The following is an 18,923-nucleotide window of genomic DNA, read 5'->3' on the forward strand; positions in this document are numbered from 1 at the left end:
CCTTTCCTCCTCCCCCAACCTGCTCAGGTGTCCTGGGTTGACCTGGGGTCTAGGACAGACTTACCTTGGGCACCTTGGAAATGGCTGTTGGGGAGGTTCTGGGTAGACAGTAGTGAAATTTTATGAAATGTATAAGGGACCCAGTTACCTCCTTCCTCTCCTCTTTTGCTTCCAGAGGGCCTATGATTGTCCCAAACCTCAGACACCCCATGAGTGCTAGGGTCACCTTCCCTTCCCCAGGCTATGTTGGTATCAAAAATAAATAATTAGAAATATAATAGAAAAATAATAAAACTTTACATTCGTATAGCACTTTATACTTTTTTTTTCAAAGCGTTTTCACATCCATTATCTCATTTGATCCTCACAACAACCTTATGAGGTAGGTAGGGCAGGTGGTATGACCCCCGTTTTACAGCTGAGCAAACTGAGACCCAGAAAGGTTAAGTGACTAGATGAAGGTCACACAGCTGGGACCAGAACTTTACCTTTGACTTGTGGTTCACTGTTCTTTCCGTGATCACAGTAGCCTGACTTTGGTCCCTGGGTAGAGGGAGGCAGAATCCATGGTTGCAGGGCTTTCTCGAAGGCCTTCGGTTGCTCCTCGGGCTGTCGTAGAATGTCAGACTCTACCGCAGTCAGCCCTAGTCCTTGATGCTCTACAGTAGTGGTTTTCAAACTGTGTGGTCCAAAAGCCCTGGAACCCTGCATGGGCAGAGCTTGGCCCTCCCCATGTTTAATTTCCCCTTCCCCAAATTGGATTCAACCAGAAGAGTTCCATTTTCATCTAGTTTATGTATTGGAGTTCCAATAACATTTTGTTAAAGAAAAAGACAGATTTCTGCTAAATGAAAAAGAATCAAAAACGTTTGAAAACCACTGCTCTGGGATGGGCAAGAATTTGGCTGGTGCCCTAGGGTGGTGAAAGGCATCCTGCCAGGCAGCAGTCATTCCCCTGCACTGAGCCACCTGCACCGAGCCCAATGTTACATCAGAGAAGGGGATGGTCTGGAGAAAGGAAAAGATACCACCTTTCGGCTGTGAATTCAGAGCCAGTTTTAATTCAAATCCAGCCCAGTGTGGTAGACACAGCCCCTATTTTCAGGGCTTTCAGTATGAGCAGGAGGTAGGACTCAGACTTTTGAGCCAACCATGAGCTTTAATTCCAGGCCTGGGCTGCTTGGGGAAGACCTCCCAGAGGAGCACGGCCTGGAGGATGGTTTGGCAGGAGGGTGGTAGAAGGTGGGGAGATGGGAGAGTGGGCTCAGTGTAGGGGAATTGGTGCCACCCCCTCCCTCCACCCCTCACCCCCCATCCTGGGCTCTCTGTGCCACCCAGAGTGTTGGAAGGGTCCCTGTAGCTAGTTGCTGCCTCACCAAAGCCAAGAACCAGATGCCTCCACTCCATTCCCAAGGCAGCACACGCCCCTTACTGGCGTGTTGTACATCCCAGGGAGGAGGCGGGTGGTGTTTGCTTGGTCTGAGGGAGAGCTGTCTTGTCATGGACTGTGTCGCCTCTCAGGCCCCACACCCTGAACAGCACCAGCATGTCCAAGGCATATCAGAGCACCTTCACAGGCGAGACCAACACCCCGTACAGCAAGCAGTTTGTGCACTCCAAGTCATCTCAGTACCGACGGCTGCGCACTGAGTGGAAGAACAATGTGTATCTGGCTCGCTCCCGTATCCAGGGCCTGGGGCTGTATGCAGCCAAGGACCTAGAAAAGCACACAATGGTCATCGAGTACATTGGCACCATCATTCGCAACGAGGTGGCCAACCGGCGTGAGAAAATCTATGAGGAGCAGGTATGGCCTGGCACAGGGGCCATTGTGGTGCATAGTCCACGCTCAGCCAAGGAGCAAGGGGCAGGATTGGGGCCAGAGAAGCAGGTGGAAAGCTGTGGGAGGAGGAGGGGAGAGGTGAGAAAAGGAAGAATGAGAAATGAAGATAAGCCCACTGCCCCAGTCCACCACCTGATCCCACCACCACCACTGCTTCCATTTTCTGATATTCTTGCCCCTTCTTCTGCAACCTCTGCCTTTCTAGAATCGAGGCATCTACATGTTCCGAATAAACAATGAACATGTGATTGATGCTACGTTGACCGGAGGCCCTGCCAGGTGAGAGAGGAATGAGGAAGGAGGGATTTAGGGGTCCCTGAGGGTGGCATTCTGGGGGTGGGCTAACAAGGAACCAAAATCATCCCAACTCAGTTGCCTGGCATCCCTGACCCTGTCCCACTGCCTAGGTACATTAACCATTCCTGTGCCCCTAACTGTGTGGCGGAAGTTGTGACATTTGACAAGGAGGATAAAATCATTATCATCTCTAGCCGGCGAATCCCCAAAGGAGAGGAGGTGAGAGGAAGCATCCCGAGTGAGTGACAAAGCAGCTCCTTCTTATCTGCCATTCCTCAGGAGCCCAATTCCAAAGCCACTGCCCTCAGATCAGATCTTCTCTGCCCTCCCTCACTTCCTCTGGGGGGCTGGCATTGATTCTGCCCTCTTCTCTTTCCAGCTGACCTATGACTATCAGTTTGACTTTGAGGACGATCAGCACAAGATCCCCTGCCATTGTGGAGCCTGGAATTGTCGGAAATGGATGAACTAAGAAGCTTTGAGGCTACTAGGCAGGGGAGTCCCCCCACCCCCAACCTCTTCCCTGAAAGGGATGAGGGGGAAGAGAGGTAGCAGTCAGAGCCAGGATCCAGGGCTGGGGCTGCCGGCTGACCGGAGCCCCTGGAGCAGGAGGCTGGGGCAGAGGGCCCTAGGCCGAGCCCACCCTGGGCACCAGGGACAACCCTCTTCCCCGCCACCGGCCCCCAGGCTGGCATCTCTGCCCCCAGCTCCAGGAGGGGCCAGACAGAAGCAGCCATTGGGCATCTCAGGTTTGAGGGGGATATGGGCCGGGAACTACCCAGAAGCATCTGGGAGGCAGCAGGGAGAGGGGAGGAGGATGTGTGGCCGGGCCTCACAGCCCTGCTGCTCCCACCAACCTCTCCGGCCCAACTCAAGGCTGCAAAGAGACTTGACTAAGCTTGACAATCCCAAAGGCCGGGTCCCACACCTGGCCCTGCCTGCCGGGTCCTGCCCCCACCCTCACCCCCATCCTCTTCCCTCTCAATCTGTCTCTGTCTCCCTCTTCTCCTCTGTGTTTCTGTCTTTCTATGGGTTGTGTTTCCTTGTTTTCCACTCTGACAAATGCAACATGAATGGGAAAGAGGCGCCCAGCTGCCCAGGAGGGCAAGCCAGGCAAGCCGGGCAAGGAGACCCCGCACCCACACCTACCTCATTTAAGTGTTGGATTTTTTGCTGTTTTGAAATGTGAGACCCTCTCCAAGCCCCCTACTGCCCCAACCCTCTCCCTCACCTCACTGCCCTCTTCTGAGTGGGTGGAAGGGGGGTAGGAGGAGGAACTAAAAACAACAACAAAAAATCCATCTTTGTTTTTAATTATGGGCATGGCATGGTGGTTGAGGCTAATGATGATGAAGATTGGGGATGACTGGCCCCTAGTTGCTCTAGGACTTCCTTCTCCATCTGGACATGGGGCAGGAGGGGTGTGCTAAACCTAGGACCAGGATATCTCCCTCCTGTTTTCCCAGCCCCATCATGAGCCCATTTGCCCTCCAGCCCCTGGATGGGGTGGGTGGGTGGTAGGGTGAGGGCTATCCCTGAGTGGCATGCCCATACCCAGTGAGGCAGGGTGTGGCCCGGAGCTCCCACTTTCCCTCAGTCACCAAACTGCTGCTGGTCTGGTGGGAAGGGGTGGTGGTGTAGGGGTGGGGGAGCTTAGTGTCAGCGCGGGGAGGGTGGGGGGTATTTATCTATTTATACATGGGATTGTACATAGTCTTGTGGGGCATGGGGGAGCCGGCTGGAGGTGAGAACCCTCCCCTCTCCCCCCACCCTTGGGGAGAGCAAATGTAAAACTACTAATTTTTGTGCTTTATATATTCTATATAAATATATCTATTTTCTTTTTACAAAACCAGTTTATAAATGGTAGGGGGGTGTGGGGCGGACACATGGAGCTCCCCTTGTGGGGGGGCCCCCTCCATTACCCAACCTACCGCCCTTTTCCTCACCCCCTCCTCCCCACCCCCTGGCTGTGACTGCTGTAAGGTGGGGGTATAGAGGCTGGGCGAGTCCCACCCCCTGTTGTATAGTTGGACTATGTTATAACGCACAAAAGTGAGCTGGCCCCAGGGGGAGCCAGAGGGTGATGGGTCCCTGCCTCCCTTTCCTTCCCGTTTCTGCCCAAGCTTGTGCTGCAGTTGAACCTCTTCCTGGGGGTAGGGGTAGGTCAGGGGGTGGGTGAAGCCCCAGACCCCTCTCTGGTAGGGAGCCGTGGGGATGAAGATGAAGCTTATATGCAGTTCTCTCCTAGGGGCTGTGGGCAAAGGGCATTTTGTAATTAATATTTTCAAGAATCAAATGTCTGGAGTGTAGGGATGGGCTTGGTGGCGGTGGATGGGCAGGCCTGCTGGAGGGGGAGCACGGTCGCTGTTGTGATTTTAGGTTTGTTTTTGTTTTGTTTTTGAATTTGGGGGGTTGCGGATTGATGGGGGTAGGGAGATTTTTTTTTTTTTTAAGCTGCTTCCTCAACTGTTTCAAGCTGCAAATGTTTAAGAGAATAACATCCCCTCACCCCCACAGAAACCACTGTAGTTAAATCAGACAGTGGGGAGACTGGGCTGCTGCCCCCAAAGCCATCCGCTGTTCCTTTTCCAAGAGCAAAAGGTCTGGGCTACAGGGAGGGGGAGATTGGCTTCTGTGAGTCAGACTCTGTTTGGGGCTTGGGCCCTGGGACTGGGAAAAGGGGGTGGGGCAGACTTTGTAAGCATATGCTAGGTATCCGATAGTCCTGTAGAACTTAGTGAAGAAACCTTATACAGTTTTTAATTTTTATATAAACTAACTCAGACCCAAGCTACAAGGTTGGAATTTTGGTTGTTGGTTTTTTTTAAGTACCCCGCCTGTATAATTGCATCAGAATTCCCTCCTCTCCTCTTCCCCCCGTGTTTGTATTTTGGGTTGGTTTACACTTGCACATATTCAATTTTCAGTTTTTCCCCTTTACGGTCTTCTCCCCTCACCTCCAGGATCCTCCCCCTTTTTAAAAAAATAAATCGCTGACAAGTGTGAATCCCGTGAAGACTTTATTTTGTGTTGTGTGTATCCTGTACAGCAAGGTTGGTCCTTCGTAACAACGGATGAAATGATTCCCTTTTTTAAAGCGCCCTCTCCCTCCACCCCCAGCGTCCCTATCCTTGGCATGTTTTGTATCAGCGATCATTCTGAACTGTACATAATTTATGTTGCAAGAGGCAAAGGGCAAGTTTTGGATTTTGCTTCTTCCAAGTTTGTTTTTAAACGACAAATAAAAAAACAACATTTTAAATACAAGCGGCTCCGTCCCGTCACCGTCGCCGTCAGCGGGATCCTTGAGGGCCCGAGACCACCCAAGGGAGGGCGGTTACCGAGGCCAGGCCGCGCGGGAAGGGTGAACTCCCCGCCTTCCGCCCTTGGCTTGCGTCTGCCTTGACGTAGGCGGAAGTGAGTCGCGGTACCGGAAGTGGGGTAGGCCCTCCCACTCCCCGCCCGGCCAGCGAGCTTCCTAAAGCGAGCGAACCAAGCCGGCGCTTCTAGCAATGGAGACGGTGAGGAGGGCGGCGGGGGGCGCTGTGGAGCCCGAGACCCTTGTTAGGGGCCGGGGAAGCCTGGGTAGGGGCCGGCGCTGGTGCTCAGTAAATGAGACGGGTGTCTGTCCTATGCCGTGACCCTGCCCCTCTGCTCCTTCGCTGGGCGCATCTCCTAGGACTGGGCCAGGCCCGCGCCTGCCTTCCGTCCTCCGCACTGTTAGCCCGGGCAGGCAGTGACTTCTAGCTCCTCCGGAACCCACGCACACCCTGGCGATCTCGGGCCGCCTTTCCTCTTAGCGCCTCAAGCCCTTCAGAGGTTGCCTGAGAGAGCAGGGTTGTAATCCATCTTTCCTGGATGAGGCAGGGGGCTTCCGAGGGACCCCGTCTTGCACGTAGCACCTGGTCCCCGGTTGTCTGATTGTGATCCCTACAATCCCTGTCAGGAGGGACATCTAAAAGACTTTTATACGGCATTGAGGTGTCCAGCGAGGTCATATACCCTTAATAAGACTGAAAAGTGAGGTTTCCCTAAAGGAGGGAATCTTTCAGTGTTCGAGGCCGCTGTGTCCCTGGAGAAGTTTAGGTCATGCCGCGCTCTGCGATTCTAAGCAGGCACGTTGGCATAGCTCATTCTTGGCGAGCAGGCATTGCCCGATTGTGGCAGGTCTCTGTCATCCTCCCAGAGATGCTGCAAGTTGCCTGCTACATGTTTGGATCCACCTCACTCTCAGGAGCCATTTCCTAGCACTCTGGAACCCTTCCCATTCACTTCCCTCTCCAACAGTTTTTAACCATGTAGCCTTTGTGAGCCAGCGTAACTCTTCCTATCTTGATTTTTATCATCTGCTACTGTAGTTGTGTAAGGGCTGCAGGTTCACCTATCTTTGGATCAGTTACATGCCCAAAGTAATTCCTTTACCATACCCTTTCTCTGCCTGCAGAGAGGTCTTGTCTCTCAGGTTGTAAAGAAGACAGCAGACCACAGTGGTAAAGTGATTTGCAATTGGCCACCCAGGCAAGGGAGTCAGTTCTTACAGATTAAGAGAATTTTGAAGAAGAATAAAAGGTCTGATTCCTTTAAATTCAAAATAACATATTAATTTTTACTTCCTTATAAATGTATTATAGTTTACAAAGAATTTTTATATAGATTTTCTAATTAGTCTTCATACTTTATGTACTGAATTAGGTTCTTGGGAAAGAAATTGTTTTAAAAAGAATAAAAAAGAAAACCTCTGCTTTGAAAATGCTCAGCCTAACTGGAGTGGGGGTGAGGGTACGCCAGTGACAGCTGTTATTTAAGTTAGACTGTAATAAATGCTGTCATCAAGATGCAAATAAAGGAAGCATGGGGGAGGGAGAAATTATTGTGAACCTGGGCGAGGGCATTGCAGGTTGAGAGAATAGTGTGAGCAAGGGCATAGAAATTGGGGTATGTAGAGAATAATTGGGGGTGAGCCAGTGGCTTGATGTTGCTGGAGCTTTGGATTTTGGTCATAGTGGGAGAAAATATTGGAAAAGTAGGCTGAGGTCAGGTTGAAGGTATTGCATACCACACTAAGTTTGAACTTTGTTTTGTAATAAGGGGACCCGTGGAAGATTTATCAGCGAGGTCGTGAGTGTGCTTTAGGAATGTTCTTAACAGCTTTTTGTAAATGGACAGAGCTACTTCAGAAAGTAGTGAGTTCTTGGTTGCTGGAGATAAAAGTCTCTTCCAAACCTGAGAAGCTTGGTGAGAGAACTTGGTGACAGCATGAAAGACGAATTGAAGAGGAGACAGATTTAGGGCGGGGAGACCAGTTTAGAGAATGTTGCGGAAGTGAGAGGAAAAAGCCTAAGTTAAAGCTGTGAAAGTGGAAGGGAGAGAGACAGATCTGAGGCATTTCTAACATATCAGCTTTGCTGATAGATGTTAAGGACAAGTTTAGGTCATGCCCTGCTCTGCAATTCTAAGCAGACAAGTTGGCATAGTCCATTCTTGGAGGAATCAAGACTACAGTTCTAGGCCCCTGGGAAGACAGCAATGCAAAAAACAAAGATGGGAACCACAGTGAGAATAATAGGATTGGAGGCACAGATGCTGTTCTATTTTGTATTGGAGCATTTGAGGAGTCTCTGTAACATCTGTGGTTGTCTAGCAAACAATTGGAAATGTGGATCAGGAAATTGGAAGAAATTTTGGGTCTGTGTGTCAGATCTAGCTTATGTCTCTGTAATAATATTTTGTATTTAGGTACTACAGTGGTACTTTCTTAGGTCCCCTATGTTATTAAAAGTAGAGAGGAGTGGACATAATTACCCTACTCCTGTGTGGAGAAAGATAAAGTCATATTCAACTGTGTCAGACTCTCTTATGTAGGTATCTATACCTCTATTTAGCTGTACGTCTCTTTTCTCTCTCTGTAACTTAGTCTTAGGTCTCTTTGTTCATATCAATGTACATCACTATCATTATCAATTTGAGAATTAAAAAACAAAACAATTGAGAATTATATGCAAAATCACATGCTAGTTGTATGGAGAATACAAAGAAATATAAACTAGTTCCAGGCTTCCAGGAATTTATAATCTATTTGGATAGAGAATGAACAAAATAACTGTAGCACAGTGTAGTATGTATCATATGATGGGTACAATAATTTCTAAAGAAGTGGCAGTTTCTGTGTCTTTGTATAGATCTTTGTGAGACTGTTATACCATGTGTGTATCTTTACAGCTGAACAGCCCTCTCTCCCACTTATAAGTGATGAGGCTGTTGTTCCGAAAGCTTTGCCAAAATGCCAGGCCAAGCTGATAGTTGTATGCAGCCCAGAGAGAAGAGAGGAGATTATCCCCCTTCCTCCCTGCCCCCACCCTGGCCCATTAGGGGAGGGAAGTTTAGGGCTGTCCTGCCAACTTGACCCTGTTTACCATAAGCCAACCTCCCAGATTCAGGCCAAGGCCTTTAACTTCATGTTACTACAGCAGCTATGGAGGTGAAGTATGACTTTAAGTTACTTTTGGGATATTACCCAGAGCAAATGGAGCCAAAACTGTTGATTCCAATGGATGAAAATTATCATGATCCCTCCTGACTTCCTAGATAACAATGAAATTTCCAAATGTTCCCACTTGAGTGACCACAGAGATGGTTCTGAAGGTTTCTCTGTATTCAAAGCACTCTCTAATCTCAGACTGTCATAGGCAAGGAAACTTGGAAAGCCAGCACTGTCTGGGCTGTAGCGGCCTTTGACTCACAAGGGTGCTGAGAGGACCCAGGTCCCCAGTTTCAGAACATTTGTGCTCCTCATCTACCCTCAATCATTCAAACGTCGACTCGCTCTCTTGACAGTCGGCTGCTGGAATCCTCCCCAGATGTGGCCCTCTCTCAATGGTAAGGGGTGTGTCAATGATTCTAGCGCCCACAACTATGCTTAGTGAGTGTTTACGGGAAAGCAGTGTGTCCCTCTGGCTTACATGTTTTTATAAAGTAGATCTGTGAGAATCTTGTGGGGCCAGCCGTAAGGTCAGATTTTCTAAGCTCAGCTTTTAAGATCTAATGTTTGATTAGGTGGTGTAGTATATAAAGACATGAGCTTTGCAACCACACAGATCTGTGAAATCCCTATTCCACCCTTTACCAGCCATGTGACCTTGGGCAGGTTGCTTAATATTTCTTGAACCTAGTTTCCTAATCTGTGAAAATAAGGCTAATAATAGTATTTACCTCAGGGTTGTTATGAAGATTAATGAGATGATATTTCTAAAGGGCCATATAGTGCTTTGAAGGAAGTCATTAGTTCACCTTCTCCTAATGTTGCTAGGCTAAAATATATGGAGCCGAAGATAGGCTGAACCTTTGTTTCTCTTGTCTTTCCAGGTCACTTCTTCAGATAGCCACCCAGCTCTGGAAAATGAGCATCCTCAAGGTAAGTTTACTGAAGAAAGGAAACTGGTATGAAAGCAATAGCCCAATCCTAACCTATCTTCAGCAATGCTTTTGAAGCTCTCCCAGGATTCCCCTGGGACAATCAAAGCTGGGCCAGATAATGTGCCAAACCACACACATCAGGAACAATAATTTAGCAAGATCACTTAGGAATAAATCTTGTGTAAGGTGAGGATGATTAATATCTTCAATTATCGAACCACTTGAGAGAAACTTTTGAGGTACAGGGAAAACTTCCATAGGCAACTCTGGACTGGCTAACCATGTTTCAGAAGTCTCTGGTATTTTCTGAGTACCCCAGAAATAATGCCACTAGGATTTTATCATCTAGTGAGCTTACTAAAACCACTGAATATACACAAGAAATTATAGAAAGGCCTTGAAAGCCCTTAGAACTAATCTAGAAATAGAGGCACTAAATTCTAAAATCCAGGGAACAGGAGAAGGCAATTCCAGCATCTGCCCAAATACCTGGTTAGAATGGAATGGCCCAACCCTAGGCCATCGAGAAAGAAGTAGAATTTATGGGCATCTCTGGTAAAGATTTTGCCCAAGAACATTCCTAGGTCTTCCTGGCACATGTTTTTGGCATTAGGAGTACACACTTTCTAAATGAAGATTGGCATAGATGTTAGCTCAGGGCCAATCTTCCTCCAGCAAAAAAGGGAAAGATTGGCAACAGACGTTAGCTCAGGGCCAATCTTCCTCACACACAGACACACAAAAAAAGGAGTACACGCTTTCTCAGAGGATTGAAATATGGGCTGAGATCCTAGGACATATTATTAAGGGTCTGTGAGTTCTCCACAAGAATTTTTAAATGTTCTCTTTTCATTTTGTTGGTATCCAAAAAAGTTGTCATATTTTGTGTTTTTTTTTTTTTTTTGTGAGGAAGATCAGCCCTGAGCTAACATCCATACTAATCTTCCTCTTTTTGCTGAGGAAGACTGGCTCTGAGCTAACATCTATTGCCAATCCTCCTCCTTTTTCTCCCCAAAGCCCCAGTAGATAGTTGTATGTCATAGTTACACATCCTGCTAGCCGCTGCATGTGGGACGCGGCCCCAGCATGGCCGAACAAGTGGTGCGTCGGTGCGCGCCCGGGATCCAAACCCGGGCCACCAGTAGCGGAGTGCGCGCACTTAACCGCTAAGCCACGGGGCCGGCCCAATATAGTCATATTTTGAGTTATCTGAATGACTCCTCATAATTGAGTACTGCCACATGATGTCAGTGCTTATTTTATGTTTTTGAGTACATCTGCATTAGCCCCCACCAAGGCAGGGGTCAAAAACTCAAATCGTCTACATGGATTAAGCAGTGACATGGGCTGCGTATGACTGCGACAACTTGTAGATCTCGTCGCACAAAAAGGGGCAGCAACTATCCAGGTCTGGTCAGTTGTTACTGTTCAGGAATTCAAGACCTAGTTTTGTCAGATCTGATTTTGAAAAGAAACTGAGAATTTGGATTTTTGTGTAAATCTCCAGGTTTTTAAAATTTGGCAACTGATTTAAATTATTTTTAAAATACTTTGAAAGCCAAACCAAATATGTTCGTAGGTGTAGCCTAAAATGATAGTATTTAACTATCAATGTACCATGTCTTAAACTGGTGTCAATAGACATGTTCTTGGGAGTCTGTGAGTTTTCAAATTTGAAAAACAATGGTGGGCTTCCAGTTAAAGATGGTGTATCGAATACATGCATCTACTTTCATTCCTTCACAAAAAGCCACTAAAACCACCATAAAGGAATTTTTTTTAAAGGTACAAACCCACCAGAATAGGGAGAACAAGAAAGGAGATGATAACAATGAATTTTTGGAAGCTGGAAAGCAGACAGAAGAGTGGTAAATGACTTAGCAGACCTGAGAAAACTGAATTATAAACTAGCAGTAGGGAAAGCCAAGGGGCAGTGAAGGTCTAAGAAGCAGTCAGATCCCAAGACTCCCTACCCCATTGAGTACAGCTGAGCAACCCCCCCTCCCAACTCTGTCAAAGACTAGAGGTCTGGAGAGGGGCTCAGGCCCAGTTGAGGGCTGAGGTGCTGTGTTAAAATCAGGAGCATGAAGTGAACTGTACTGGATGCAGAGACACCAGTCCTTTTCCCCCATTCAGTTTCCAGAGTGCTGACAGAGAAGACTTCACTCTCCAGGCACAAAATGGAATCAATAAATCCTCTCCAGAATCCCCTTGAGGGGAAAGCCCCCAAAATATAAGTATTGAGTGTTCCCCCTCTAACTGGCTTACAGTCAACAAGGCTCATTTACACACTTAGAGCTTTCAGTCAGCTTTAAAGACTCCACTCTTAAAATATGGTTTGAATTCTCCTTTAAACCAAGGATTACCAGACATCTAAAGAAAGCCTCTGACATGAAAAAAGCTGATCCAAACTGCCTCCCACAACATGAAAAGAAACAAACAGAAAAAAAAAGCAACAGAGGGGAAAAATCAGTGTATAGAGAAGAAACTTTAGAAAATAACATTAATATATACTCAGATAAAAGAACATATTTCCACCACGGAACAAGTACAGGATACAATTTTTTTAAAAAAAGAATTTTCAGAAATTAAAAATATAATAGCAAAATTTGGGGGGCTGGCCCCACGCCCAAGTGGTTAAGTTCAGCGTGCTCTGCTTTGGCGGCCCAGGTTCAGTTCCCGGGTGTGGACCTACACCACTCAGCGGCAGCCATACTGTGGTGGCAACCCACATACAAAATAGAGGAAGACTGTCATGGATGTTAGCTCAGGGTGAATCTTCCTCAGCAAAAGAAAACAAAAAAACCAAAAAAATATATAATAGTAAAATTTTATTTTATTTTTTATTTATTTATTTTTTCCCCCAAAGCCCCAGTAGATAGTTGTACGTCATAGCTGCACATCCTTCTAGTTGCTGTATGTGGGACGCGGCCTCAGCATGGCCAGAGAAGTGGTGCGTCGGTGCGCACCGGGAATCCGAACCCGGGCCGCCAGCAGCAGAGCGCACGCACTTAACTGCTAAGCCACGGGGCCGGCCCTATAATAGTAAAATTTTAAAACTGAGTAGGATGTTTGGAAAGTCAAGTTGAGGAAATCTCCAAGAAAGTAGAATTAAACGTCAAAGAAGTGAAAAAAAAAATCAAAGAACTGGAAAATAGGAGAGAAAAAATATTTTTAAAACAACAACAATGAAAACCCACCAAAAAAAAACAAAAGAAAAACAAAAACCTTAAAGAGTCAGTCTAGGAAGTCCAATATATAAATAATAAGAGTTCCAGAAAGAGAAAAATGACAACAACAGAGGGAAGGAAACAATCAAGGAAATAATTCAAGAACATTTCTGGAACTGAAGGACATTAGTTTTCATATTGAAATGACTTATTGAATATTCAGCACAATGGATGAAATTGACCCACCCAAAGCACAATCATCAAGAGATTTCAGAACACTGGAAACAGAGAAGATCTTGAGTTTCCAGAGAGAAAAACAAAAGTCACATACAAAGAATCAGAATTGCCTCAGACTCTCAACAACACCAGAAGCTAGAAGGCAATGGAGCAATGCCTTCAATGTTCTGCAGGAAAAGAAATTCCAACCTAGAATCTATATCCAGCCAAATTATAAATCAAAGATGAGGGTAAAATAAAGATATCTGCAGGCTGCAAGTTCTCCAAAAATTTACCTCCCATGCACCCTTTCTCAGGAAGCTACTGGAAGAACTGCTCCATGAAAACAAGGAAGTAATCAAAAAAGATGAAAACATGGGATACAGGACACAGGAGTGCCAATACAGGGGAGATGGGAAAGGGGTCCCTTGGATGGTGATAAAGGAAGATCTCAGGATGACAGCAGTGCACAGCAGGCAAATCAGCCCAGATTTGAGCAGGTCAGAGGGCTCTGGAGAGCGGCCGGCCTGGTGGCGCAGCGGTTAACTGCGCACGCTCTGCTGCTGTGGCCCGGGGTTCACAGGTTCGGATCCCGGGCACACACTGACACACCACTTGTCAGGCCATGCTATGGCGGCGTCCCATATAAAGTGGAGGAAGATGGGCACAGATGTTAGGCCAGGGCCAATCTTCCTCAGCAAAAAGAGGATTGGCATCAGATGTTAGCTTAGGGCTGATCTTCCTCACCAAAACAACAGAAGGCTCTGGAGAGACTTCTTTGGGTAGTTTATAATTTTATTTATTTATTTATTTTTCCCCCCAAAGCCCCAGTAGATAGTTGTATGTCATAGCTGCATATCCTTCTAGTTGCTGTATGTGGGACGCGGCCTCAGCATGGCTGGAGAAGCGGTACGTCAGTGAGCACCCGGGATCTGAACCCGGGCCGCCAGCAGCGTAGCACACGCACCCAACCACTAAGCCACGGGGCCGGCCCGACTTTGGGTAGTTTAAATTGATAGACTATCTAATACTTCTGAACTTCTTGAAAGGAGATTTAAACAATTGGTAAAGAGTTCCGGGGTTGAATTAGTTATAAATACTATACATAGAAAATTAAGCAAACAAAAAGACAAGACAATTATTAACTCTAAGGAAAACAAAAGTTGTGAAAGAAAGAAAAAACATCTGAGTTTACTATTTGGCTTAGCTCTGAATAATGAATATTCAGTCAAAATTATTTAAATACTGATGTAACCAACATTATAGTTTAACTTCTGAAAGAATGAGGGGATGGGAGGTACATGTTTGTAATGGGGTCCTGGTAGGAAAGAGAACTAAAAATTCTCATCTTCCTTGGATGATAATAAATAATGCCTAAAAGTGAAAAAATAAAAGTAGCAATGTAAGCATGTTATTTACAGACATAGAAATAAATACCAAAATAATCAGCTAAAAGAGGTCTCATCTCTGTGAAGGGGTAGTACAGGGAAGTGGGTGCCAGGGACTGCAGTTTTTCTTAACAAAATTTGTAGAACTGTTTGACTCTTTAAACTGTGTACCTTTGGTAAAAAATTAAAAATTACAAACAAACAACTGGCATAGGATTTGAAGAGCATGATCTTTGGAATCGGGTAGATCTACGTTTGAGTCTTTCTTGTCACTTAACTAATGGTATGACCTTGAGCAATTTATTTCTCTGCTTTCCACCTGTTTTCTCATCTGAAAAATGAGGACAACATTTGCCTTACAGATTTGTCGTAAGGATTAAATGACGTAATATTTTTAAGTACACATAGCATAGTATGTAGCACATTCAGGCTATTATTTTGGGGTTGCTTCTCCAGTTTAGAGCAAGCAGTTACAATCAGAGGAATGGAAAGGTAAACACAGACAGGGTCTCCCATTTGTCTAGAGAAGATAGGATGATTTCTGATTCACAGAGTCATTCCAAGATGGACTCTCAGGGTGTTTTGGGCCAAGTTGATTGAGCACGGGGCTCCAACTTAGTGTTGATCTGAAATGGCCCAATTTGGACCATGCCTTTCTCATTTGTGGGTCTTAGAAGAATTTTAAGAAGCTTACTCGAATTTTAACAAGCTTAATTACATCTTAATTGAGAAGAAAGTGCACGTGAAAATGTGCTAAATATATGAAAGGGAAAACTTGAGTTAAAGATGAGAAAAAACTTTTAGACTAGAACAGATTAATGAAAGATTGACCTTCTGTTTTAGTCAGCTACCTTTTGCCTAAGGAGCCAATAGATATAGTCCTACCTGGAAATGGGCATTGGATGAAATGGTTGCTAAGGGGTTTATCCAGGTTTTTTGGGAACAATAGGAACAAAACAGATAGAATAGGGGGCCTTATAAAATATCATGCTCTAAATATTTGAGCAACTACAATACTGTTTTATATCTGCTCCTTTTGACTGTGAGTTGTTGCATGGAAGGAAGCTACTAACTATCGCACCCTATGCAGAGACCCCAGAATCCAACAATAGCGTGTATACTTCCTTCATGAAGTCTCATCGCTGCTATGACCTGATTCCCACAAGCTCCAAATTGGTTGTATTTGATACTTCCCTGCAGGTAGGTGAAATCCTCTTTTCCCTTCCCCCTTCCTTGGAGACTCTGGTTCAATACCTCTCACCTTTCTCATCCCAAGGGTAAATATCCTTGTCCTTCTATGGGGTTAGTCTCATGTTTTCCCCAACATACCCAACCCCTGTTCTTTTAAAGTCCTGCCCCCTGTGAATTTCCCTTTGTGATTATTTCTCTGGTTACAGGTGAAGAAAGCTTTCTTTGCTTTGGTGACTAATGGTGTACGAGCTGCCCCTTTGTGGGATAGTAAGAAGCAAAGTTTTGTGGGTAAGCAAAATTTTCTAGAACACAGTATTATTGGCATCTTGTGCTGGGCAGGGAAAGAAGCTTCTAAGCAGTGCTGAGGGCTCTTGTCTTGGCCTCCAGGCATGCTGACCATCACTGATTTCATCAATATCCTGCACCGCTACTATAAGTCAGCCTTGGTAAGGAACCTTAGCCCAATGACCAAACCACTTTCCCTGCCCAGAGTCCCTCATTCTCATTTCCTTTCTTCCAAGCAAACCACAAGGGGTTAATGAAGCAGGGAGATCAAGTCTCAAGCTCTCTTGCTTCTGCTTCCAGGTACAGATCTATGAGCTGGAAGAACACAAGATAGAAACTTGGAGAGGTGTGTAGAGAATTGGGGATTGTAAAAGGATAAAGGGATGGAGAGTTTCCTGGGAAACGGTTTTACATGGTGATATTTTGAACCCCCGTTTTCCCTTCAGAGGTGTATCTACAGGACTCCTTTAAACCACTTGTCTGCATTTCTCCTAATGCCAGGTGAGTTCCAGCTACCTATTTGTCCAGAAGGGGAAGAGCCTTGCCATCAGCATAGCTAAAACCCTAGACACCCAGAAATCCAGGGGCAGAAGAGAGAAAAGACACTCCTCCCACCCCCCTGCCCGTCCCCCGCCACCACCCCCACACTCACTTACTCACTCTCTTTAGGTCTGGCCTGAACACTGCTCCCCTTCCCCAACCACCAGTTTTCCCTGTTTATAAACATACCCTAAGGAGCTGTCTAACCACTCTCAGGCCCAGCACTGTGGAACTTATCATTATTCCCCACCTTCCCACAGCTTGTTTGATGCCGTCTCTTCATTAATTCGAAACAAGATCCACAGGCTGCCAGTTATTGACCCGGAATCAGGCAACACCTTGTACATCCTCACCCACAAGCGCATCCTCAAGTTCCTCAAATTGTTTGTAAGTGCTCCTCAGCCCAGTTTTTACTTCTTATGTACTGAGTTGGAAGGATGTCCAAGGGTGGTTTAGGGAACCTTGCAATTCAAGCTGACAGTTCTTTCCTCAGATCACTGAGTTCCCCAAGCCAGAGTTCATGTCCAAGTCTCTGGAAGAGCTACAGATTGGCACCTATGCCAACATTGCCATGGTCCGCACTACCACCCCTGTCTATGTGGCTCTGGGCATCTTTGTACAGCACCGAGTCTCAGCCCTGCCAGTGGTGGATGAGAAAGGTGAGAGATTGGGCAGAAGGAGAGGGAGGGCTCCAGGGAAGCCAGGGTGGCTCTGGGAAAATCGCTTAGCACAGCCCGGAGTGTGATTCTATGGGCAGAGGGAGCCTTGGATGCCAGATCCTCCTTGCTGAGCTGCCTCTGTCCCCCTAGGGCGTGTGGTGGACATCTACTCCAAGTTTGATGTTATCGTGAGTGATTGTGGAGGGGCTGGGAGGTAGGGAAACGGGCGGGGTGTTGAATGTGGAAAGGGAGAAGAAGAGAGTCTCTTCTGGGACCTATGGGTTTTAGAAGCCTCCAAGCTTTCAAATCCTATTTGAAAAGGAATTGAATGAGCTGGGTGGAGCTTGTGGGCATGGCTGACAACTGCCCTAAATCCCGCTGGTGAGGTTGGAGGGGTGCTCAGGGTTTGGGGGCTGGCTTCTTTGCTTCCCTGCAAGCACCTTCCTCTCTCTCTCCAGAATCTGGCAGCAGAAAAGACCTACAACAACCTAGATGTGTCTGTGACCAAAGCCCTGCAACATCGATCGCATTACTTTGAGGGTGTCCTCAAGTGCTACCTGCATGAGACTCTGGAGACCATAATCAACAGGCTGGTGGAAGCAGAGGTAGGGGGCCAGTGACCCAAGAGGAGCTGGGGGGAGCAGCCTTGAGAGTGGGGTTCGGCAAGGAGGGTAGGGGCGAAAAGGCTCACCCTAACTGAGGCTGGCACTAAACATCCCTTTCTCCCTTGTTGCTCTATGCCAGGTTCACCGACTTGTAGTGGTGGATGAGAATGATGTGGTCAAGGGAATTGTATCACTGTCTGACATCCTGCAGGCCCTGGTGCTCACAGGCGGAGAGAAGCCCTGAGCTGGGGCAAGGGGTCAGGCATCACCAGGGGCTGTGCCCCACTCACTGCCCGCCCGAGGCTCTGGGAGCCACAGATGAAACCTTGAGAGAATTGTGACTCTGTTCCCTGCTCTGCAGCCCCCTACCCTTCCACCTGGGAGCTGGGGAAGGTGTTGGGGGAGGAAGGAGAATGGATTTTTAGCTGTCCTTGTCCTCACACATACACTTGAGGAAAACTTTCAGCCTAGCCCATCCTAGCGTCTGTCCTCTTAGACATAGCCCCCTTTCTGGGTGAACTATGGGCTCTGTGCTCCTCAGGCAAATTCTGATCTCTAAGAGATCCCCAGACCTCACCCAGCCTTTGCCTGTATCTCTGCCCCTGACTCCACCCTAGATAATAGGACAACAAAACTCGAGATATTTTTATTCATCCTGTTTCATGCTGTATGAGGGGGCTGAGTCCATTTAGTGACATTTCTTCCCATAATGGGAGTGGGGAGGAGGGCCTTTGGGTCCCTGTGCTGTGTGCATATGAAGGGAGAAGGGGGTTAGGTGGAGGAGGAGGGCAGAGTGGTTAGCTGAGGTTATTGCTTCTCATGGCAAACCTAATTAAAATGACGGGAACCTCGTCATGGTATTGCAGTCTTTGATTTTTAGTTGATAGACACTACTGCTCCAGCCGTCCTAGTTCGTACAGCTTTTTCAACTCATCATTAATAACAATAATAATAGCTCACGGGGCCGGCCCGGTGGCGCAAGCGGTTAAGTGCGCGCGCTCCGCTGCGGCGGCCCGGGGTTCGCTGGTTCGGATCCCGGGCGCGCACCGACGCACTGCTTGGTAAGCCATGCTGTGGCGGCGTCCCATATAAAGTGGAGGAAGATGGGCACTGATGTTAGCCCAGGGCCGTCTTCCTCAGCGGAAAAAAAAAAAAAAAAAAAAAAAGAGGAAGATTGGCGGATGTTAGCTCAGGGCTGATCTCCTCACAAAAAAAAAAAATAATAGCTCACACACACATATATACAGCTGTGTGCCAGGCATGATTCTCAGTGCTTTACATATATTAATTCACTTAATCCTCAAAACAATAGT

General features: G+C 46.8%; 2 protein-coding genes across 8 annotated transcripts in view; both read left to right on the forward strand.

Moving 5' to 3' along the window:
- KMT2D (lysine methyltransferase 2D) overlaps positions 1-5,410 on the forward strand; it is a 40,945-nt gene extending 35,535 nt beyond the window's left edge. For 4 of the 6 annotated variants that reach the window (XM_058558354.1, XM_058558357.1, XM_058558356.1 and 1 more), the window contains exons 52-56: positions 335-382; positions 1,522-1,807; positions 2,049-2,122; positions 2,251-2,359; positions 2,520-5,410. In XM_058558354.1, coding sequence (XP_058414337.1) covers positions 335-382; positions 1,522-1,807; positions 2,049-2,122; positions 2,251-2,359; positions 2,520-2,612 — 610 coding nt within the window. In that variant the 3' untranslated portion in view covers positions 2,613-5,410. The remainder of the gene's footprint in view (positions 1-334; positions 383-1,521; positions 1,808-2,048; positions 2,123-2,250; positions 2,360-2,519) is intronic. The other 2 variants (XM_058558358.1, XM_058558359.1) reach the window with 1 other exon arrangement.
- A 155-nt stretch (positions 5,411-5,565) lies between these two features.
- On the forward strand, positions 5,566-18,465 carry PRKAG1 (protein kinase AMP-activated non-catalytic subunit gamma 1). Of its 2 annotated transcripts, none has more exons than XM_058558360.1 (12): positions 5,566-5,664; positions 9,506-9,554; positions 15,421-15,530; positions 15,728-15,809; positions 15,909-15,967; positions 16,107-16,152; positions 16,253-16,307; positions 16,607-16,733; positions 16,840-17,005; positions 17,156-17,193; positions 17,464-17,610; positions 17,750-18,465. In XM_058558360.1, exons 1-12 carry the CDS (start codon positions 5,656-5,658, stop codon positions 17,852-17,854), a joined length of 993 nt encoding a protein of 330 aa, XP_058414343.1. In that variant the 5' UTR covers positions 5,566-5,655; the 3' UTR covers positions 17,855-18,465. The 2 variants fall into 2 exon arrangements, with proteins under 2 accessions (XP_058414343.1, XP_058414344.1); XM_058558361.1 differs by lacking the exon at positions 5,566-5,664 and adding an exon at positions 8,112-9,019.
- Positions 18,466-18,923: the final 458 nt, after the last annotated feature.

This window comes from Diceros bicornis, chromosome 17 (assembly GCF_020826845.1).
Source record: "Diceros bicornis minor isolate mBicDic1 chromosome 17, mDicBic1.mat.cur, whole genome shotgun sequence".
In the NCBI taxonomy this organism is placed as follows: Eukaryota; Metazoa; Chordata; class Mammalia; order Perissodactyla; family Rhinocerotidae; genus Diceros; species Diceros bicornis.

Coding starts and splice junctions, on each gene's coding strand:
- PRKAG1 (XM_058558360.1), top strand. Junction 16,153..16,252: donor CAAGATAGAAACTTGGAGAG/GTGTGTAGAGAA, acceptor TTTTCCCTTCAG/AGGTGTATCTACAGGACTCC. Junction 17,006..17,155: donor GCCAGTGGTGGATGAGAAAG/GTGAGAGATTGG, acceptor CTGTCCCCCTAG/GGCGTGTGGTGGACATCTAC.